Source organism: Leptonotus elevatus, chromosome 16 (genome assembly GCF_054856555.1).
Source record: "Leptonotus elevatus isolate MCC_2025b chromosome 16, RoL_Lele_1.0, whole genome shotgun sequence".
NCBI lineage: Eukaryota > Metazoa > Chordata > Actinopteri > Syngnathiformes > Syngnathidae > Leptonotus > Leptonotus elevatus.
This window is the reverse complement of record NC_141254.1, coordinates 15,105,086-15,129,714: the sequence shown is the minus strand read 5'-3', so window position 1 is coordinate 15,129,714 and position 24,629 is coordinate 15,105,086. Positions and strand designations below refer to the sequence as shown.

Sequence of the window (24,629 nt, the reverse complement as noted above, 5' to 3'; positions counted from 1 at the left end):
TCCATGCCCAAGGCCTGGGCTCTTCTTTCAACACAGGAATGGCATGTCATTAGCGCTGGTGATGAGATTCCTCACTCTGGGCTCCACGCCGTCGACGCCTAATCAGCCTCCTAAAATTATCTCCACAGGATATGCTTGCCTGTCTTGCAAAAGAAATGAGCTTCAAATCCTCTCAATTGGAGTTGTTCCTGATTTTTTTTTTAATGAATGTGTGCGGAATGCGTTGTGTGCACGGCACGCCGTGTCTCTCGCTGCCCTCACTCTTAAAAAACAGTTAGGTCAAAAATAACCCAAATTGGGTCAAAAAATGGACAGATACACCATCAGATTAAATTAATATAAAGCAATTCAATTTTGGGGTTGTTTTCTGGGTTATTAATTTTACCTAACTCTTTGGGCTAAATAACTCAAAAAGAATGGTCAGTTGATTTTTGACCCATTTCAATTGGTTGGGTCAAATTAATAACCAACAAAGCGACACATTTTTTGGTGTTGTCTTATGGGTTACTCTTTGAGTTACTAAACTCAAAAAATTGGGTCACATTAAATTAAAGACCCACAAGCAACCCAATTTTTGGTGGGTGTTTTGTGGGTTATTCATTTGGCCTTTTGGGGTTAATTAAATAACCAAATTGAATTGGGTAAAAAAAAAAAGGGACCAACCAAACATTTTGAGCTATCCAGCCCCGTAAAAAAGTGGGTCAAATTAAATTAATAGCCTACAAAGCAACATGATTTTGGGGTTCTTTAATGGGTTGTTAATTTGACCTAACGAACCAATCCAACTTTTTGAGATATTTAACCTTAAAATGTTTGTGTTGTTTTAAGTGCTATTCATTTAACCCAACTTTTCGGGTTAGATGAATAACCCAAAAAGTTGGATTGGTCCATTTTTTACACAATTTAGGTACATTTTGGCCCAACCTTTTTTTATTTTAAATTTTTTTTTTAATAGTGCTTTTCCAAAGACGGTGACTTGGACGCACAGGACACCTCGGAGGATTGTTTTTCCAAAGCGGCGGAGGCGAGGGGAGAGGCAGCAGGTGACCTATTTCTGAGGCAGCCTCTGAGTGCTCCTCCATGAAGAGAGGCTCGCACAAACGAATGATGAAACAGAGGGGATGGAAGAGGAGGTGAGAGAGCAGGGTCAGACGAGCCAGAAAACACATAGCTTTTCATTAGACGGCCGAGAAGGAGGTAATTCACAACTCTGTCGACACAATATGACCATGACTGTGCGTGTTGGGTGCGAGATGCCACCACACTGTGAGCGGCAAGATGGCCGAGAAGACAGAGAAATACAATTTCCACACACGGCTCAGGAGAGAATAATGCAATAAAGCGGCACAGTGAGTAAAGAAGTAAAACAATAATAAAAAGACAATAAAAAAAAAAAAAGGGCTACTAAAATCTGCCACTTGAATGCTACCGAAACAGCTCAAATGAGGCTGCCCACCTCTTTTCACAAACGCAATCCTAGCGCAACCATGCATTTCCACTTATAGCATCCCCGCGTATGCCGCACAGAACAACGTTTCCTGCATTTCCCTCTCTCTCCCTCCTGCCATTGTCACGACACCCCAATAGACCCACTGGCTTGGAAGTTAGTTGTGAGCAAAGTTGTGGTGAGAGATTAACTTTGCAGGATTAGGTGGGTTAATTAATAGATGGCTGCTGCTCATTGTTTTGTGCTCACGCTGTAAGAAGCCACCCAAGAGAAGCGCTGCGGCATTAAATCAATTTCATGGCCCTTTTATTACTGAGGAGATAAAGCCAATATTTAGCTTTCAATTCTTCACAATTATTGGGCCCCTGCTTTGCCACTTGAGTGGCTGCACTTGGCTGGGGACAAGGACACATCTGTTTATGAGCCGCGCAGGCCCGGGGGCCTTGGTGTCCGCACTCGGGGGAACTGTCCTCAGCTTTTCCCTCCACGAGCCCGCAGCGCAGAAATTCAGCAATCATCAGGAGTGCCACGGAAATGAAGAAAAACTGGACCCAAAAAAAGACGGGCACGCTGGCAAATCTTATCGACCTCTTTTCTACAAGCAAAATCTTTCCCAGCCAGGGGAAAAAATGAAAAGGCAAAATGAATATATTCATTTGTTAAACACAGCATTGGGAAAAAAAAATAATCTTTATGGTACAGCATAGGTAGTTCAAATACTATTAATCACTTAAACAAGGTGATACAATTCAAGTGGTTGATAATGTAATGTCAAATCAGAGAGATAATGCTGATAGAATAATGATTGAAATGTAATTAAACATTTTGCAATCAGGACTTTTGTTAATAATCAGCATCATAAAAAAATGGTAAATACGTTTAAAGAAGCACTGTAGGCTAATCAGAATGCTCTCATCCATAAATGAGTACGAGAAAGACGTGGTCCACGGGAACGCAGCACGATTAGTCACGGCTGTCACTGTTCATCATTGACTGGATCACACAAGGATACAAACTGCCTGCTACTAAAAACATTTTGCCTTTTAAATGACATCATATTAGGGATGTTCAATACCGCAGGCTAAGCATTTACTCTTGAATACTCATCGATACGACTCGTACTTTTGATATGTAAAATGTTTTAAATTTCTAATGAGGACATGCATTATGAGAACACCCTAAAAAAAATTACTTTAGACCAGGGGTCACCAATGTGGTGCCGGCGGGTACTAGTTAGCCCCAAGTACCACATGAATAGCCCGCAAGACCAAAATAGCTCACTAGAGATGAAGCATTGTGATTTTCTAGGAATGCCGTAGAAGTGATCATTTGAAAATGAAAACACTGGCAGAGGTTAGTAGAAAAAAGGTGTTGCAAAGAATGTGCATCGGTTTCCTCTATATTGTGAGAAAATATTAAAATGATCAGTCTTCATATGAATAAATGTGATATAAAAGGTGATTTTAGCAAAAGTGCATATCACATTGGTAGCCCTTTGCATTAAGCAGTACCCTGGAAGTAGTTGTCGGTTTCCAAAAGGTCGGTGACCCCTGCTTTAGAAAACACACATTTCGATGAATTCATGTGAGTCCATCTTAAGAGGTTGAACTCATTTACGCCGAGTACTACACACAGACAACACAGTGTTGCGCGCAATTCAATGAGAATTACAACCCAAATAGAAAGGCATAATAGAAGCCAACAAATGGCTCACTAAACGTAATTATGTTTTATTATTGGTGACATCATGTGAGTGACTAGGCGCTGCAGTGTTGGGGTCCTACACTAAAAGGTTTATTGAAGAGCAACTCATTTTTATGGTCGGAAAACGACAGTGATGGAGAGCCAGTGTCAAAGCACCTCTTGACTTTCTTATGAACAACTCACAGAGAGTCCATAAATACCAGAGGTAGGCGACTGCTACTTTCCTCAGCGCACACGTCAATCATGAGGCTGCATGGATTTGCAATTTGAACCAAAAAAAAGACTATAATCGCTTGACTGTGTGTCAAAATGAAAGGAACGGCATTTGTTACACAACAGAAGTCCAATTCAGTATTCACTTCCCGGAAACAGCCACTAGGAGATGTGAGTGACCAGTTTTCATCGGTTTCAACCAACACTGGACTAGAATTGCTCAACTTGGCATTGCAAATCACTGACTGCCATCCCTCAACTCTTTAAAACAACCACCGCGATTTTCTGAAGAGGGAACCCAGGGGAAGCAGATAGAATGAAAACAGGAGAGGGCCCATAATTGAACCCTGTGGAACACCATCGATTGAAATTCATATTGCACATATTCGTCCAAACATTTTCTTAATTTGCTTAACATAGTTAGCATGAAGGGTTTAAACTGAAAATAAATCACATGGCGCAACTGGGGTTCGAATCGGGTACTCGTGGAGGCTGCCGATACCAGCCACGGTACTTAAGGCACACACACACACAAAAAAATTGACATCAAGTAAGTCCTCCTTGGCAGTAGTTGCGTCAGTTTATTCACTTTTCTCATTGAGGCATTTACACATTTTCTCACATTTTCTTGTTTAAGCATTCTCAATGTTCAAACCTTCATAAATGTGATAAAATAGGTACACTACTGTAAAAAGAAATGCATGCAAAATTGCACACAAAAAAATCAGCCAAAAGTGAACCACGTTATAGCGAGGGAACACTCATACTGGTATCGGTCTGAAAAATAGTGGAAAGTGGTTATTAATAAATAAATGTGCAGTTGGAACACTTTTAAAAGTCATACTAAAACCAAGACGTCTCGGGATAATGCAAGACATTTGCACACGGCTGCAAGCAGCAGCCAAACTAAGTCAACATTAACTCAATATCTTAAAACTGTCACTCTGTACAGCGAGTATATCCATATCCTTTCCCTCCCTACCTGTTAAAAGCCTTAAGCCAAAGTAAAAATTCATTTGGCAAAGCAGTTAAAGGTCATTCCCAGCAGTGTGCTGAAGGAGCACAATGTACACTCTGTGCACATACAGCTCTGTATTTGTGACAATGACAGGGGCTTTATGGCCAAAACGTTTTCCTTCAGGGCACGCCGCGTCTTTTCTTGCAAGCGCACGCATTTGCGAGTCTTTGTGTAGTGCGGCGAGCAGCAGGGCTGCTGGTGATCAAATAGTTTCTGGTGTCAAGACTTGCTGGATGTTTTGCCCGCCGAGTGCCTACACAGGCTTGGAGTCCAATGCTTTGTTTTCAAAAGTGCCAAAGCGGTTGATGTCAGAATGGGGAATGGATGTGATTGGTGACACATTGTTGCTCTTGTCAGCATTTCACGGCATACTGGAAAATATCAAGTGTAGCGAAATCCAAACAAAGCCACCAAATGGGACAAGTCAAATAACTTACTTATCCTCAAGCAGGAATAGGCAAAGGCAAGATGTATTGATTGTTTGCTTGTTGTTGGCTGTTTTGGTCACAATTAGTACCTGCATGTTTGCACATTTGTTAAGTTTACCTTTTAACCAGCGAATTCTGAATCCATTCAAACGGGTTACTAATTGTACGTTTGCTGAAAAACATGTCATTCAAAAAATTAAAAAATCCAATTTCATCATACTGGCAAATTGAGTACACTTACTGTTTATAATTTTTTAAAATCTATTTACACCATATGTTGTCCAGGCTACCAACTCTCGTATTCACTTTTTTGAAAACCTATCGCAGTGTAGAATGCGTCCTGTGTTACTATACAATAAATTCTCACCAGGAACTATTCATAACTAATACAATCTCGAGTCAATCTGGTGATCTCATTACTTAAGTTGCTAATTAGGGGTGTGCCCCCCCAAAAAAATCGATTCACATAAGGATCACGATTATCATTTAGTACGATCCAATCGATTTTAAATATCCCCAAATCGATTTAAATTGTTTTATACTGTCTTGCTTGCTCTTGTTTGTGTGCGCCTTTATTGGGAGCGCTGTTCATGTTGTACAATATTTGGCCACTAAGGGGCAGTGTGGTTCCACACGTTCTGATAAACTTAAGTTGTAGCCACATTAGAGAGTAGAAGGAAATAGTCACGATCAAGTTATTCGAATAAAAGTAGTTTTTTTGCAGCGTAAAGGAAGAGCATATGCCGGTGAGTTATGTTAAGATGCTTTTCTGTATGCATTCCTGAAGCATTTTGTATGACTAGCCGTTCTTTTGAGTGATAAAAGTGACGCGAGTGGCACGCTAATTAGCATTAGCGAGAGTAGATCATGACAATTCTTTGTACATCTATAAATTGAAGCGCAAATCATTGTCAACCAAATCATTTTGAAAAAAAAATCGAATCGTGAGACAGTCAAAGATTCCCACCCCTACTGCTAATGCTAAATGCTATCTTGGGTCAATGTACCCACCATTATCCAACCTTTTCAAGCTGGCTGCGCTGTTTTTACCTCGCGCCGGTCTCGCAGTGTTGCAAAACTGCCGCCAGAAAAGTTGAGCTTGCATTGGGTCTGACCAGCAACCGCAGCGTTAGGCTAGTAGGGGCTACATTTCCCATGATTCTTATTCACGGAAGAAGAAAGACATTTGAGTTCTGCTGTAAAAAACCCAACCCTTGTTAGATGAGTTATACCAATCACTATAACAACTGACATACACGTGGCCCAAACAATTAGCTTAAAATTGGGACGGAATCTGCTTAGAAACGGGACAAAACAATGGCACCGGTGAAATCCATCAAGACTAAAAACCTGGACTGTCACGTTAAACAGAGACATCTGGCCACCCTCCTCGCCCTCCTCGCCCTCCTCGCTGGAGTTGTGTGTTCCAGTCAGTGCTCTTTAGCTGCCTTTCTCCTCTTTGTTCTCAGACATTTCCCAATGAAAACTTGCTTCCTTATGCATCAATAAGGTTCTCCTTTTGTGCTCTGGCAACAGCTTGACTGATGTTAATGTAATCTGCACTGTTCTTTGGCCCAAAACTGCCAGCGGCAGCTCAACCCGTCATTGACAAAAGAACTCCATCAGTCACAGAGCACTCCACTTGCTTCTGCTTTAGGAAGACTGTCAACTGTCTAACACATAGGGCGAGCTTGGGGACAGCTGCTATTTCTATGGCGGCTCTATGGATCAAGTAGCCTCTGGCTGCATCTTGACAGCTGCCTGAAAGAGACGGAGTAAGGTTCGGGCACACTATTAACCACAATTACTCGTTAGCATCTGGACTTGCGGTCCCCGCTGTAGCGGTGCGATTATGACTCGACGGATTTTGGCGTCCAGCAACGTCATCTTTTTTCAAGTCTTAAGTTTCCTTCTCTGACACGTTGGATGAGCTCCAAACTGCAGATTGATGGATCTTACGGGCCCGCAACTTAGACGGATCCGGGGGACCGCTCCAAGTTTTTGCCGGCGCGCTGGGAGCGCTAGCTGCACAAGGAGAGCGACTCCGACGGGATGGCGGACAGTTATTAGCGCGGTCTCAGAGCTTTTGCCCGCATTTAGCAATGTCTTGGGAGTGCAGTGAACCAGTGCAAGCTTGCTGTCTAAAGGCTCATATATCCGGCTCGAATTGACGCTCGGGGTTACGGCATAGCTTGTTAAGCACTTCCCACGAAATGCACGGCTTGCTTGAAAAGGTGGAAGCCATGCAGGACAAAAGGTTAAAAATATTACCTGCCGTGTCACACGCTGCCTTCACCTGGGCTCTTTCTGCTGTATACGGGATAGTGCGATTATATTAGGGGAGGCCAATTAGACAAGGACAAAAAACTGGCCAGCCACACAACAAATGGATGTCAATATTTCTGAAGTAATAATATCTGGAAACTATGGATGTTCGATACCATGCTTAACTCATTCACTGCCATAAATTCATAAAAAAGAGAAGAAAAGATTATTAAAAATTAGGGGTGACAGGCGATTACAATTTTGATGACTTCACTAATTAACTCACGATTAATCACAAATTTTACATCTGTTCTAAAAGTACAATATCTTTTTTATAGGTTGTCATACTCTTGTTAACAAAAGTGGATTTATTTTTTTTAAACTAATAGAAATAGTTCAAATGAATTTGTGACGTTTATAGCCGTCAATGGCAGTGAATGAATTAAAAAATAATTAAAAGAAAAAGATTCGGGGCGTCAGGCGATTCAAATTTTTAATCGCAAATAATCGCATGACTTCACTAGTTAACTCACGATTAATCACAAATTGTATATCTGTTCTAAATGTACAATTAAAAAAATCTAGGTTTTCATACTCTTGTTAAGTGTGGAAAAAAAGTACTAACACTAATAGAAATAGTTTGAATGAATTTTGGACGTTTATAGCCGTCAATGGCAGTGAATGAGTTAATTACTTCATTCCTGGTACTCAATGATACCAATACCAAGTACTGATACCACTAGTACTTTTGATGCATACAATTTCCCCCCAAACAATGACAGAAAATTGTAATTCATAAATTCATAAATATATAAATGCTAATCTGCTGAGATCAAGTTAGAAGTGGACGGACTGACGTGACACACTGAGCCACCTATCGAGAAATCTTGTAAATATGTACACAAAATAGACAAGATCTATTAGGTCAAAGGTCAAATCACGATATCTAAGCCACTTTTTAAAAACATTTTTTTTACCTTTACAGTTTCCAATTAATCATAACACTTCCCAGGATTACTGATCAATACCCGAGCAGGCAAGGCTATTGATTACAAACGACAGGCAAACAACCATAAATCCACCAAATCCAGCGCACAGGTGAAGCCGGGGGAATTCGCTTTTGAGATGGAGGCCGGTGATCGGTGAAACAAGTCTTTCAAGCGTGCCCGCCCCAGCCCATTTCGGGGGGCCCGAAAGATGGAGTGAGACAGATGAAGTGTGAGGAGCGGAGACGAGTAGAACAGATGAACGGAGGAGGGCAACGGCCGTATCGGCGGCAAAGGAAGACAAAGAGAGGAAATGACATCCAATGAGAAATAAGGCCAGAACACCAGTGTCCAATTCACTCTTGCGGAATTCTCTAAGGCGCTGGATAAAAATAGCCGCAGCTCCATTAGAGCACATTCAAATGCACCATTAAATACACGCATGTGTTTATAGTACTACAACATGGGAAAAGGTCATATAGAAAATGGTCGACGTAGTGTATCCCACTGGGCATCCTGAAGTTTTTTAGATGACACTGTATTTCAATAATAATACTAGAAATGTCAAAATTAGTCGATTAATCGACAGCTAATTGTTTACCGCATTAATCATGGATGAATGGAGTAATCGTTTAGAGCTTTTGTTTACTTAAATTGTCCAAATCTCTGATCTCAGCCTCTCAACAGCAATTAGTCTCTGATTTCTGTTATTCTTGATGAAAGCAGACGCGTTATTCTGCCGTTATTTGCTTTTACTTTGCAAAATTTCAAAAAGGTCGGCGAGTACAACATCAATCACTATCACGTGGTATTGCGTACGTGTTTTTTTTTAAACCACAAAACAATACAGGGATGGCCGATACCACTTTTCTCCAGACCAATAAGAGTGAAGCATGAGAGAATATGAGTAATCAACTCTTCAGTAGTCACCGATACCAAGTGCTGATACACATATTTCCCAAAAAATGACAGATAATTTGAAAGAATGACCTATATATTTTATAATTTCCTTAAAATTACATGAAATTAATGTAAATTTTCTATTATATTTTTTATCTTATATATATATATATATATAATTTTTTATTATTTAATTTAATTTATTATTTTGCATAAAACCTGCACTAAAATTAGCTCATTCACTGCCATTGACGGCTACAGACGTCAAAAATCCATTTGAACTGGACTGGCAGTGAATGAGTTAATTTTAAAAACATAAATAAATAAAATGAAACAAATAATCCAGTGGGCAGAAAAAGTCCCAGTTCAAATATGAGGCTGTGAAATGTAAAGAATTAGTTTCAATACAATAGTGGATTATATATAGTATACAAGTACCAGGTATCAGTATTGGTGCGCATACCGGTTTTATTTCAAGGTATTGGCGGCAGCTGATATTAGAAGAAAAATAATAGAAAATTGCCATATTCTGTGAGCCATGAATCCAAATTATCACCATAAAGAGATACAATAATGTAGCTATCAAATGTTATACTGTGGTTGAGTTTTTTGTCAGTCGTATTTTGATTCTACATTTGTTGGTAAATACAGCAATTTGGCGTATTAATGGAGCATATTTCATCCAGAAGCTTCATTTATTTCCTGTCAGTGGATGACGGTAAGAGGGACAAGCCAGCGGAAATAAGCCTGTTGATAAGTCACAGCAGAGGCGTCGAAGCACACTGCCGCCTCCTCGCAGGCGGAGGAGGGCATCCTGTCACGGAGGGGAAACCGTGACACCACTTCACATGGCGTCCCATTTATAACCCCCACCTCGATAGCGCGCGCGCACGCAAACACGTGGAGGCAAATTAACAAAACAAAAGAACAAATTACGTATCAAAAAAAACAAAAAAAAAAAACAGACACAGGCACCTCGCAAGACATCTTTTCATCTCCAGACTGACAAGTATCCCATTGTTGTCATCTCTCGGCGCGACTTTGTTGTTGTTGAAAGCACCTCGGGTTTGTTGTTATCAAAGGCATAAATCACAGCGCCGAGGAGAGCCAGGTGGCTTTCATATGAACTGCCGCGCAGATGCTCTCCCGTCTCACCTTTCCTCTCAGCGCCGCGCGCCAAACATGCGCCTCGCGTAGAATGCGGACGCAGCCGGCGAGGGAGGGTAAGAACATTTGCACGCCGTCTAATAATTCAATTAGAAGCCGGCTAATCCAATGCGTATATTATTGCAAATCTTGTGTAAACAACCTTCACCAGGTTATCTTACTGGCATGCAAGTCCTAATCGGAGACTTGATTAAGATAGCCGGGGCGCTTGTCAATCATTGAAATGAACCTTGCTATGCGTTTGTCTGCTTTCTCGTCGCTTTGGATTCCTCGCGCGCGGAACGGGAGGGGCATGCAACTCAAAACTGAAATCAAACATTGGATGGCATTAGTTACACCTTCCAAATACGAAATGAGAGGCAATAAAAGAGCCTAAAAAAATCTAATCAAATCAACAACGGCCAGTTTTGACACTAAATCGTCAAATGCATTTGTGAGCGCCACATCTTATGAGATTTGGGCGATGCAAGCATGACTGACTGGGCTGCGACAAACAATTATTTTAGTAATAGTTATTTTGTCAGTTAATGGGATTAAAAAACAGCTTTAGTTTCCATCCCTTCATTCCAAAAAAAGGATATTATTTCAAGTTGAAAAAAAAACGGATTCTGTTACTGGTTTGGACTTGATCATTGTTTTTCAAAATAAAAACTAAATATATAATATATATATATTTTTTTAACACAAAGATAATGGGCTGAGTTCACTCCCACAATGGCATGAACTTTCTAACTTCCAATTTTCAATTAAACAAGCTCTTTAAACGATTATCCAAAAATCTTTTGATTAATTGGATTATATTATGAGTTTATTATATGATTATATTATCCTCTAGTTCCGTGGGCGGATCGGACTGTGAAAATGAATTGGAAGAATTAAGTTGGAAACTCGATTCACAAACAAACAAATCGGTTTACAATCACATTTGTCGGAGAAATATTTTTGGGCTTCGCAAACTTGCCGACATCTGCACTTCTCTTACACGACATATACTTCAAACTCTGTGCGTCACCTATTTCAGGAATCTTTTCCTGTGAATTATCCCTCAATATGGCTTCCGAAAAAGGCAAAAGTGCTATTTAATAAACCCTGGAAGGTTTCGCCATTGCGTCGGCTTGGTTGGCGCTCCGAAAGAGGGATGGAGTTCCGTTGCTACGACCTCGGTAAATCAGCGCACCGATCCGTCACTCCTGCAGTGCAGGTTTTTGGGGTTCAATTCAAAATTTTCAATACAGCGGCTTTTTTTAAAAAAATTTTTACTTAACATATTTTGCAGGTTAAACAAGATGACTGTCATTTTCAATATTTGATTTACAAGACTCTCATGGAATAAATTCAAATTGAAAGTCAAAGCACATTTGCAATGTCTTGGTCTCTGCTTTCATGGCTTTCAACACACAACTGCTTTGTTTCCCCGACTCGCACATCTGCTTGACTCCGATTCAACCGCAATAAAACTGCTTTATTTTGACCGGTCTACGGCCCTAATCTCCCAATATTGCACCCATATAACACATAGATGTAGGTTACAGTTCTAATGTTGGGTTGGAAGCAGTATATCTCACAGCTGCGCGAGTAATGAGTTTCCAGCCGAGCCACAACGGCAACTTTATAAAATATTACAGCGTGCTTCAGCCTAAGTACGTATTATATCGCAGAGCACAAAAAAAAAGCAATCCCACTCAATCTTAATTTACGCTGTGAACTTAAAGTTAAAGATTTGAGGATATTGATTCGCACTAGAGCTTGGTTAATTGCTATGGTCATACTTATCTGCAACGACACACAAGTCAGTGTCTGTTTGTTTACCCCATGTGCACACATTGTCACCAAAGCTAAATGTTTCTTTGGGTAATGAAAGCGTTTTGGCACACTGATCCTTTGCCATTCAGACTTTGCGAGTCTGTGATTGGAAATAGAAAAAAGTCAATTACAGAGGTGAAGGGAGCCAGAGCTTGGCAAAAAACCCGGCTTTATGTCAGTAATTGGGCCTGAGATGGTATACCTTTGGAAAGATGAGGTCAGGAAAAAGATATATATGGTGAAATTTCAACAGGCAATCCATCCGGGAGCATATAAAACATGTTGCTTAGGAACTACTATGGCCTTTCACAAGGCATGATCATGTGCTTATAGACTGAGCTTGGGGGTAAAAAGGCCACTTTGTCTTATCCACGCCTTTGGAAAACCTTGGGTGGAGATGTATTGAGTCCACTGCATGCTGAATCCCCAAAAGAACACATATTGTGTCAGAGAAATTGCAAGTGATGGCCAATCTCCATACGGAAATGTCATCTGTCACACGGAATCGGGACTGCGGATTGCTGTACCAAAATGTAAGCATAAGTATTAGCATTAGAGCTGTCAAAATGAATCGATTCATCGACAAGTTAAGATGATCAAATTAATCGACGACTATCTTAATAATCGAGTAATCGTTTGGAGCCATTTTTTTTTTATTTAAAATGGTCCAAATCCTCTGATTTCAGCATATCAACAGTAATTGTTGACTGTTTTTTGTAGTCCTTCATGAAAGAACACTGATTATCTTCTGCGTTTAATCAAAATAAGACATTTGCAAATATCTGTCTATACTTTAGAAAATAATGACCGAACCTTCTTTCAAATCACGATACGAATACAAAGTATGAAATAAACACCAATCACTGGTTAATAAACCCTAATCTGAGGGAAAATGTTTAAAAAAAAATACACTTTAATGCAAAATTAAAATGAATCCGATTAGTCGTATTAATCGACTATTAACTCATTCACTGCCATTGACGGCTATAGATGTCAAAAATTCATTTGAACTATTTCTATTAGTTTTACATTTTTTTCCACTTTTGTTAACAAGAGTATGAAAACCTAGATTTTTTTTATTGTACATTTAGAACAGATATAAAATTTCTGATTAATCGTGAATTAACTAGTGAAGTCATGTGATTAATTACAAGTACAATTTTTAATCGCCTGACGCCCCTAATTTATAATGATCCTTTCTCTTTTTTTATCGCGTTATTTTTTTATTGTAATTAATTGCATGACTTCAATAGTTAACTCACGATTAATCACACATTTTATATTTATTCTAAAAGTACAATATTTTCTTCCTAGGTTTTCATACACTTGTTAACAAAAGTGGGAAAAAAATGTTAAACTAATCGAAATAGTTCGAATGAATTTTTTGGACGTCTATAGCCATCAAAGGCAGTGAATGAGTTCATCGACAGCTTCATATTCCGGATCTGGTTGTGAAATGTTTTGACGCTTTCACTTGGACTTGATCTCGGCTATAGAATAAGAAGACCCAATCGTCCTCGCCTTGTGCAGCTGCGCACAGTGAGTTGACGTGCGGTAAGCGCAAGTGAAAAGCGGCGTCTGATCCGCCACTTTTAAGTGACAAGAGCATGGATTCTTTGTAGCCGAGTTGCAAAGGCGGCATCAAAGAGGACAAACTAGGCTCTTTATTGAAGTGGAGCTGCACTTTGGCCCTCGCCTTTGTACTCCTTCGCATGCACTTAGGTAAAAAGGAAACTTCTCCTGCGGCGTGGACGCCATCGTGACATCGCAACACATCTGCTTCGACACAATAATCAATATTAGACCTACTCTCGGTTACTTTTGAACAGCTGTTAAAGATGAGAGGGGGAGAGGGAGTGGAGGGGGGGGGGGGGGTCGCTTTTCTCCTGAACTACTGAGGAGTGTAAAAATACAGAACGAATAAGGCGAAAGCATGTCAATTCATTTTGATTGTGCAAACACTAACGCGGTGAAGAGGATGCGGTTTTGCTTCATAACCCTTGAAGCTGACCAAGGGCGCTTTATTAGGTGACTTTAATAGGTTAAGACAGATAAGAAGAACAAAGATGTCTGACCTTGCAAGTGGTTCTTATGTAATGGTCTACTTAAGTGCATTGGACTGTCGAGCTCCTTCCCATGGCGGGATCAGAAAAGGCAACATGTCGCCGCAATCCACTTTCCTTGGACATCCCTTGTGATGCTTTGGGTTTGAAAGGGTTCTCGTGAGCTCGGTGAATCTCGGCTGTGCGATCCCGATGGAGCCAATCAAACTAATTAAACAGGACTACTTAAGCCTCCTCTCATTAGTGTCCAAGTAAACAGCCTTAATTTTATATGCATTTTAATGCCCATCACCAAGATCAGTAGAGGCGACAGATGAATGATGAAGGCTGGCAATTTTCTGCTCGCGAGCTTACTAAACGTCTTTTTTCAACCAGAGAAAATGTGTGTTTGTGGATTTATGTTGATCAGCAAAACGAAAAAAACAAACACTGTGAGTCAAAAATGGAAATAATACAAAATGCTCACGTGCATTGCAGCAAAACTAAAGGGTTAAACGTAGTATGGTGCAAAAACATAAAATAAAAATGCATTCACATGCACTTCCAGCTGATTGCAAAAGATATCGCCTTACACGCTGCTTTGAGACAGAGCGAAGGCACGCAGAGGGTTGCGAGCTATCGCCATGAATATTTGCATAGGTGTGAGTATACGTCTGCACATGTCCGTCCACTGGGGACACGAGTGATGGGAGCGGCTGGAGAGCTATTAGCACAGTCAGCAGGAGGGAGGGCTGGGAGGCTAGATGGAAAGGACGGGCCAACTGGGTAGAGATCTCGCAAGTACAAAACTCCCTGGGCCCGGAGCTTTCGAACAGTGGGTGGCATCAAAACAACGGTTCGAGACGGAGCACGCACACACAAGTGCACGCATATTCTCCTCGGTCTATTTCCATGCCCGTCCTCCTTTTCAGCGCCATCTGATCTCCAGCGGCGCCCAAAGGTAGCAGTCAAGTGAGGAGGCGAGACACCTGAAGGTTTACTTTCACATTTAAGACTTGATTAGCTCTTATTAGACAGGGTTCGACATTAACAGTGGCCATGTTTTGAGTTGTATCCTCTACTACGTACTTGCATGCTTTTTGGAACTCTACACATTTTTTTAAATTTTTTTTTTATAAATAAATATAATTATAATATATATATAAAATAAAATATATATTATAAAAAAAAAGTAAAAAAAAAAGGAACTCTACACATTTAATTTCATCTACATGTCGACCTACATATTTTATTAGTTGACATTCCCTGTGCTGAGGAAATAGGTAACGACCAATCACGGCTCACCTGTTTTCCAACTGAGCCATGATTGGTTGTTATCTGTTTCCTGAGCACGGGTGATGTCATTTTGTCGACAGCAATAGGCAAAATTTGTTTTAAAGGTATTAATTAGGGATGCACGACAATATCGGTGGCCGATAATTATCGGCAATTATCGACCAATTTGACGTCAAGCAGATAAACCAGATAATAAAGAAATCCGCCGATAATAATAGACTTGCCGCGTTGGTCTATCTGTTGTGGCTCAAGATGCGTCTCCAAAATGTTACCCTCACAGTTTTTTGTTGAATTTTTTTTAAACGTGTTTTGTTTTGGCAAACTCAAAATTAGTTATTGGTTGTCTTTGAAGCAGAGATATCAATAAAACTCAGCTTCATGGTGCGTTGCAAATGTTTCGATGTATTTGTACTTATAGTAGGACTCGAAAGTATATTTGTATTCAAGTTAATTTTGCTAACAATTATCGGCTTATCGGTTATCGACATCGGCACGTTCTAAATGATTGGCTTATCGGTTGAAAATACCATTATCGTGCATCCCTAGTATTAATTGTTTATGAAAAATAATGACGTTAATTATAGACAAAATATTATCTTCTTAAAGTTGAAAACGGTGGCTGACTGATTAGCACGTCCGCCTCACAGTGCAAAAGATGTGAGATGGAGTCCGGGCTTCGGCCTTCCTGGGTGGAGTTTGCATGTTCTCCCCGTGCCTGCGCGGGTTTTCTCCGGGTTCTCCGGTTTCCTCCCACATTCCAAAGACATGCGCACTGCAGGTTAATGATGTAAAAGCAATGGAGAACGCTGTATTTAAAATTGCGCTGAAAGGCCAGAAATGCAAGGAATTTTGTCATAGGTGATATGGCATGACTCCTTCTTGTGAAAGTAGCCAGTCAGCTATTCAACTAGAGCATTATGCGCTATATGTCCTTAGAATGTTTGTTTCTGACATTTCCAAAAATGTGTGTCTTTTAAGTTGCCCCATTTTGTCTGCACCTCCTCCTAACCACAGCTACCTTTACGCATACGAGTGTCGGTTCACGCAAGTCATGTCATTCGATCGTAGAAATGCCTGGTTAGCAGAGCAGCTTCCTACATCCATGCAGATGTACATAAAACCTTTTTAGCGGCGAGCTAATCTTGGAGCAATGTCGCCTCATGAGTGCACACAGAAGTAGACTAGGCGTGACATATAGTGCTGTCCAGTGACGTCATGGCAGCGTAGTCACTGCTGTCACTGGGAATGGAGTCATGGCCTGGGGAGCTCAGTGTTTGTGTATGAGTGTGTGTGTGCGTGCAGTCAGCATTACTTTAGAGACAGTGAGTCAGACAGACAGGAAAGCAGAGAGGCCCCTGGTAAAGTGCCTCCGTCGTTCGCGTTGAAGAGTCTTTGATTGTGTCTGTTTTATGCCCGTGTGTGCATGACAACGAAATGCGATGGGACCTTGGTCATTCAAGTGAGCTCGCACAACGCTCGTTGTCAGGCCCTATTTTAAGGCTCGCGACTCATGAAGAGCTCCGGCCTCCGTAGAGCCATTGGGCTAATGATCAGCCTTGGCAATTAAAACCTATCTGTGAGTCAGAGTGGCATCAGGAGGGCCATCTGCTTCCAGTCCAGTAGCACTTATTCTGGCCTGTGGGACCGCTTGCTGGGGTCACAGCTCGCCCAGCTTGTAGTGAGATGGTCACAGGATCCAAAGAACAATCTGCTGCCCAGCTCAAGTTCAGCTGAGACTTGCCCCGGAGACGGCGCGGCTGCATACGCGCAGAGGGACCTCTGTTCCGGAGCACATTGTTGCACACACCCGCGACACTGGTAACCTCCTCATCAGATCCAGACCAGTGACTTTGCCCACCTGTTCTAGTAATGTTGCCAAGAAATTGGGCGGTTATTGTACTGACAAGGTGGAGAGAGGTTGTCTGGGCATTGAGGAAAAACTCTGGACATTCTGGTGATGACTGCACACGGTGTCCCAAATGACAACAGCGTTCGCACTGGAATTAATGGGGCACATCAAGCAGAAAGTGAGATCGATTCGAAAAGAAATCCCACACTTTTAATGAGCGGAACTATGTTGTTGGGGGGGGTGGCGTGGCTCAGTGGTAGAGTGGTCATCTCACATTCCAGAGCCATTGTGGCCATGTCGAAGTATCCTTGAGCAAGATACTGAACCGGCAGTTGCTCCTGATTCAATCAGCAGGTGAATAAGTAGTCAAATGTAAAGCGCTTTGTAAGGTGGAAAAGCGATATATAAATGAAGAACCGTTTGTTTTATTCTTCAAAATAAACGGTTTTGGATGAAAGTCCATAAACGGTACCACCTGGGAACCAGAATGCATACATGCTATCCGTCCCGATCCATTAACATTACATGTGCATCTTTGGCTTCAAAAGTTGAAAGCTCTATATAGTCCATGTCAGCGCCGTTCCATCTCTCTGCAGCAGACAGGTGCAGAACCCTGGGAGGCTACCTGGTGTTTCAGGCCAATGCTTTGCAGTGACCTGTTGTGCATTTATCATATGCTTGGTTGGTTCTGCCCCAGTTTAAAGGGACATTCAACCCTAAGGAACCACCATGTCAGACTCACAGGTCAGCGGCTCTTTCCCTATATGCTACGTGCTGAGAAGACAGCTGTTCCGTCATTTATTCCCCCTCCCCCGGAAATGTTAAAATTACAGTCAGTAGCATCCTTTCAGAAGATACTTACTCAACATCAACACCAGACAGTAATTGTGACCCAACTAACATCTTGCAGATATGTGATAGGAAAAGACAATTTTCTAGGAAAGACTTCTGTTGGATAAACATTTATACATATTTCCTTTGTGAATAGTCCCTACCGTTGAAATTCCTTTTTATAATGGAAAATAAAAATGGAAACTTTCATTCACGCCTTCTGCTATTTATAGCTGATAGCGCTATCGACCAACTAGCTAACACGCTCTGCATTGGAAACACAGGGAACTGTTAGAAATTGTACCTCGGCAAACCAAACCCAACTGAGGCACGAGGCGGAAATCTGGCTTGTCAACTTTCTTCAACTTTAAAGTTTTAACACTGCTAGCAAGACCGCTTTAGTCTCTCATCAAAGGTGCGCCTGCCATCGATGTACACAAGCACAATTGTCATTGGCCATTCATAATGACATGCGATTATGAAAGTGCGTAAATGTGATAAATAGCCACAGACAATGTGTTTTTCCATATTAGCAATACTAAGCTAAGAATAGCTTAATATAAACAAACGTTAGCCACGTGTGCTAGCTTGGTAGCACGGCTTGTTTGGAGTAGAGTGTTAACACTATAAAATGAAATGCTACCGGCTTCAAGTTTTTTTTTTTTTTTAAATATACAATCAATTCAAAATAAAAAAAGAGGTAATAAAATTACTTGTGGAACAGAAGCATACTTTCTTTTTGCTAGTTTTATGCCCAGTTGTTAGCAAACAACGCCAGATGATTGATAACTCATCAGTCATGCCTTCTGTCCCGAGTTGGTTGTTCTTCGAAACCATAAACTTCCTCTTGTTCAGCACTAATAATGCACCGCTATAAAGTATTGGCTCGAGCTCACCTGCTACCCGAGTGAGGACTAGCTGAATACAAAATGGATGACTGGATAATTCTATAGAAGTCCCACTCGTGGTTTAAAACATGGCAGTTCTGTAGAAGGCGTGGAAGCTGGAATAAGAATAGATAAACGAAGCTACAACAATGCTAAAATTGCACACTGCGTGGTAAATAAAAACAATCAAACGTGAAATTCCAAAACAAACATCCCGCATAAACACAAGCATCACTATAAATGTGCTTGAACGCAGTTCCTCGGTAAAAACATTTCATGGTATAAACACATTTACTTGGTATGCCGTCCCAAAATTACCTGCAGTTATCCTCCCACTCTCCACTTCTTAATCATCGTTTTCTATCTATTTTTTTTTTTTTTCAGTTTAAAAGGCTGACTCAGAGGACCCATATTGCTGTTTGTCTGTCTTGACATCTGGAGTAGCTGAATGACTGATTGTAATGCGTCTCTCTTACACAGTCTGTCTATCTGCCCTGATGGGAGCTTACTAACATCTTCATCTCTGCTTTTTCAGAGTAGCATAATGACCTCCAAGTAGCAGCCCTAATGGAACCATAATGGTCATTTATGCTGGGGGAGGCTCTGAGGGCACAGCTGTGGAGGCAGCAAGTTGCACAAGAAGACGAGAGAGCGCAGTGAAGCTCCTGGTTAAGTCCCTCCACTTCCACCTCTTCCAATCGTGCACGTCTCCCGAATCTAATTCTTCTTATGAATGTGGCCTTTATGTGTGTGCTGTGTGAGCGCAATTAACTGCGTATTCATGTGTGTGTCATGGAAGGCTTGTCGACAATAGGACGATTCTATAAATGCCACGTGCGGCTTTATGTCTCGCCGTCTTTGTCTTCTATGGTTTATTCACAGACAAAATGCACATTTAATTATCATCATTATCATTAGTGTCTTATTCATCATACGCATTATACAATACTATTCGCACAACGGATGGTGCAAAGTGTCTAACAATACATTTGCGCTCTTTCTTCGGTGTTTCCTGCAGCATTTAACTGAAAAAGCGCTCGTGTTGAACATATTAACCTCTATAAAAGATACATTGTGTTTCCAGAATGACTCTACGCCAATTAGTTCCTTGCAAATAACAGCAGATACTGGTTACCTTCTAGACTACATACTTCCATCACGAAATGCACACGTTATGTGGTCCTCTCTCTTGGGTGCTGCAAGCGGAACAACACAATGACACACACATTTAAATAATGCTAATGAGGCTGTTGCATAGGAACGAGAATGTACAGCAATGTGAAGTATGCTTTGGGATCTTCTACTTTGTCCATTTGCAGCATTACGCTCCCACGCGTTATTAGAGAAAATGTACCGTATAGCTTACCGCTGGAGAGGATGCATTAGACCGCATGCGACGGGGGTACGTTCAAAGCGAGAGAATGGTTATGTTTGATGTTGTCACGTAATCATACGTACAAATCACTTATATCTTACTTTAATGTCATGCGGCAACATTTTTTTTTTAATCTTGAGTTGCTCTTAAAGGGTCTTCTTTAAAAGCAATCTGAAAATCACGGCTGTCCAAACAGTTTTATCAGTCTTGTCCAGGAAATGATGTGCCTCTTTGATGTCAGTTCCTTTCTGCTTCATTTTTAGTAAGAGATGTCTTCCAATTTTAAGTACAGTGGGTATAAAAAGTCTACAAAACCCTATACAAATTTCAAGTTTGTGATACGTCAAAATTGTATCCACCATTAATTTGACCTACAAACGGTATAAATCAGGTAATTAAAAAATACAGAGGGGAAGTATAGAAACAAAGTCAGCTGGGATAGTCTGTATTTATGTCATGGATTGAACCTAGCGGTGACTAGAGTGGCCACTTGATTCATTTCCCCCCACCGCCCCCTCCCCCCAAAAAAAAATAAAAAATTTTTTTTACAAAATGTATTTTTTTTCCTTTTAAAGAATAGTTTTTGGGGAGAAATATTTTATTATCATAATTTTTTTTATTTTGACACCCCCCAAAAATTCTCCCCAAAACGCTGTCATAAACATTTATCACATAAAACAGGGGGGCGGGCGATTTGGTTAAATGGGGGAAAATAATCCCTGAAAAATTAGCAAAACCCTCAAAATATTAAAATATATATACTGTAAAAATATAAAATAATAATAATAATAATATGCAAATTTGCGGGTGCCAAACTGCAAATATACTTCAACTGTAATTTTAAATTGTAATATCACCATTCACCACTAGATGGCACACAAGGCTTAGTTGTGGGTCATATACTGCCCAAGCCACAACATGAGTAGCCCTAATAATGTTTTGATGATTTGGATATATGACGCACAGTACCTCAATAATAATGATAATTGTACATATTTTGCAAAAATGCACATATTTTGCTCATATTGAAATGGCATTTTTTCTTCCTGGGTGAGCCCCGAATAGAACTAATGAAAATAGTTATAAATGTTATATAGTTTGGGAAGCCTAAACTTCATTTGTGGCTGGATGCCTAATTAGGAAGCTTCGAGTTTAATTTGGAGCTTCCTCAAATGCAAACTGCCAAAGCGGAAGAGCTGTAGCTTCATCAGTTCCTCTCTTCATTCACTTAATCTAAATTATTTACAACTTTAATAATGAACTCTTACAAGATGCCAAACAATCTTTAGCTAGCACAGTAATACAACCTTTTAGTTAAGTTATATAAAGGCAATAATAATCAATAATCAAGGAATAGGAGTGAATCCCATACACCAATTGTACATGCCTCTGCTTCTCCACGAGCACTTTTTTTTTTATTATAAAATTTTAACTCAAGAAAAACTCTGAGCATAAAAGTAAAAAAAGAAAAAAAAAGTTATTGCCTTCTATACAACTCCTTCCCATTTTTCTCTCAACTTGATTATGGCTGCAAATCACTCACTTCAGGCATTATGCCCGAAGGCTGCTGCTACAAGGCAATCACTGTGTGATTACACAAAAATGCATCTCGGAAGCAGAGAAAGTGAGCATATCAACGTGAGCGTAGGACGTCACTTCCAAACAATATTTGATCAGATTGAAATACGTGTAAAGACTAATTCTTCTCAAACGTTTTCATTAGTTGCATACTTCGCAGCGACATTATTGCTTCTTACAGTTAGCATTTCACCTCTCAACACATTTCACTGAACTCAATTTATGCACGAAGGACGCAAAATACTAGTTAAAACCTTTCAGTGTCAAGTTTTTTAATCAAGTAATTAAGCTATAACTAAGTATGCCTGATAAACATCACACAGACTTGTATCTTCAATTTATTTATTAACTACCAAATTGAAATGATCGCTCACTCCACTTTGTTGACCGGGGGGGGGGGGGGGGGGGGGGGTGATGTCGCAATTTATATAACTGGCACTCCTCTTAGCACACCAAGTGATATTCTCTTCTCAGAATGACCACTCTCCGGATGATATACAGGGAGAAAACTAGTATTCCACTTTTTAGTTGCTCTGTTGGAGAACATCATTACAATGTGACAACTGACCCATGTGACAACTGACCCATGTGACAACAAGTCCAAATCTCCCTTTTACTGTACTAGCACCACACTACCCATGAACAAACAGTATACAAGTATCGCGCAAGAATGTGAACGGTATTGCAATGACATGAAAGCAATCTGATTGGACATTCGCAGACGTTAATGCCATGACATCATTGCCATTGTATTATTGTATAGAATTATATAGAGTAAGGGGTACGTAAACACATGAGCACAACTGTAAATCCAATCAAAGATACAAATCAAACTTCAGGGTTTAAAATGGAATGCAGTGAGCTGCTGTATTGCATTACATTGATATAAAATACATTTTCACATCATTTCAAGTGCAAAATAATTTGTGTCAATGCAATGTTGTCTCTCCACTTTGTATTTCTTAAATGTGCTCCAGGTTGTGTTCACTGTCAGTTCAGATTTTTTGACCTCCACTTGTGTTGCGGGAACGCCAGCTCGAGTTTGGCGCTTCCCGTGAATGTTCTCTCTGCACTGATATCTTACTCAATTCAGTGTTTCATCACTGATCATTGTTTTAGCGCTGCTTTATCTTGACAACTGAACAATTGCCGAAACACGTGTTTCTGGTAACAGTGGACCCATGTGGTTTGCCGGGTGTAAAAAAAAAACCTTTGGAGCGCTGCCCAGAATTTATGCCTCTTGAATCTGGTCTGCCGTTTATTTGTGGGAGTGTTTCAGCGAGGTTGCGTACAGTGTGAGAAACAGCCTAAGTCGAAAATGAGGATGTATCCACCAGTTTAGCAACGAAGGACACGAGTCAATATTTGTCCTGGGGTTATCCAATTTGGACAAGGGGTTTGATTTATACATAAAAAAAAAAAATACCAATTACCCTGTCAAGAGCTGAGCAAGTCCAGAGGACACCGTTTTAATCATACGGCTTTATCAAACTCTTTAAATTGAGTTTAACATGGAGAGGATAATGTATTCTGCCTCGGGGAAGGTGATATCACTTAATTTGCCCCAAACAGTAAACATTTTAAAAAATCCATCCTTCACTAGAATTTATTGAATAAACACTGACAGTTGCTTCACTATGTGTCTCGTGAGTATCTTTTAAAATTCACTTTGTAGATATAAATGAATGACAGATGCATTCTAAATTTGGCAATGCTATTTTAGATGTGATTGCACACAAAAACAAACCTTTTGTCATGGCTGACATCCGCTATGGTTGGTCGGTGCCATTTATAAAGAAAACGCACATGCGGTCTGCCATACATTGTTGCTGTTAGGTGCAAATCTCGTACACATCTGCTCTGCAGGCGGTCTCAGCTGGACCTGCCGCGGTACCATTCCTGGATCCATTTCACAAAGATATTACAGAGATCTGAGCTGCTGTCAGCCATTTCCCATTCCGGCTTATCAGTGGCAGGAGGGATGTCTGGCACAGCAAACAAAGTATGTGTAAAGTCCTTAAATAAAGCATGAAATGGAAGGGATCCCTGTGAGGCCTCTCGCAGTGGTCTGCTACACCTGCTCACCCCCACAATCTACCGCTTGGACTCCCATTAAAGTGCCTTTTTCCCCTCCAAGTCAACACTTTTAATGTAGGAATTTTTTTCTTTTGGCTTTCTTCACCGCGGAATTTGCATACATTGGATGGTGGAAAATGAAGAACTTATCCCATTTTAGTCATTTGGTCATGGTAGCGGCATAAAGTAATTGACTTTGCTATTTTTTCGACTCACAATGGCTGGTTAAGCAATCTGGACACGACACCCTGCATGGTGATTTGGTGACTGACGTGTATGTTGATGAGCATTTGTGCGTGCCTTATTGTGTGTGTGTGTGTGTGTGTGCGTGTGTGTGTCTAACTCGCATAACATTAAACTGCCGCCATACTGATATCTTGAAAAAAAGCGTGACTCACCAGGGAACTGGTAGCTGTAGCTGGGTGCGAATCCAGTGTATCCACGGCCATACGTTGCCACAATATTCGGGTAACCTTTAACAGAGAGATTGAAAGAACTCAGTGACAATGTGAACAAAATATGCTTCTGGAAAAAGTGGGCATACTCAAAATGTCCACCTTTTTTTTTTTTTTTTAATTGGTCCAGAAAAATGGAAATGTGAAATCCGTCATTTGGACTTGCTCACAATAATAAAATTATGACTTGATTAAGAACAGATAGTCGTTCCTACCAGTAACACAAGCAACCTGAATTAAAGAGGAAGTTAAGCCTTTTTTTTTTTTTTTTTTTTTTACAATAATATATTCTATGCAGCCCCATTAGTC

The 24,629-nt window shown here is 40.5% G+C and overlaps 1 protein-coding gene across 4 annotated transcripts in view; it reads right to left on the bottom strand.

Annotated features, from left to right (window-relative positions):
• LOC147160915 (RNA-binding protein Musashi homolog 2) overlaps positions 1-24,629 on the bottom strand; it is a 257,629-nt gene that overhangs the window by 35,695 nt on the left and 197,305 nt on the right. For all 4 annotated transcript variants that reach the window (XM_086097953.1, XM_086097955.1, XM_086097954.1 and 1 more), the window contains exon 10: positions 24,264-24,338. In XM_086097953.1, coding sequence (XP_085954079.1) covers positions 24,264-24,338 — 75 coding nt within the window. The remainder of the gene's footprint in view (positions 1-24,263; positions 24,339-24,629) is intronic.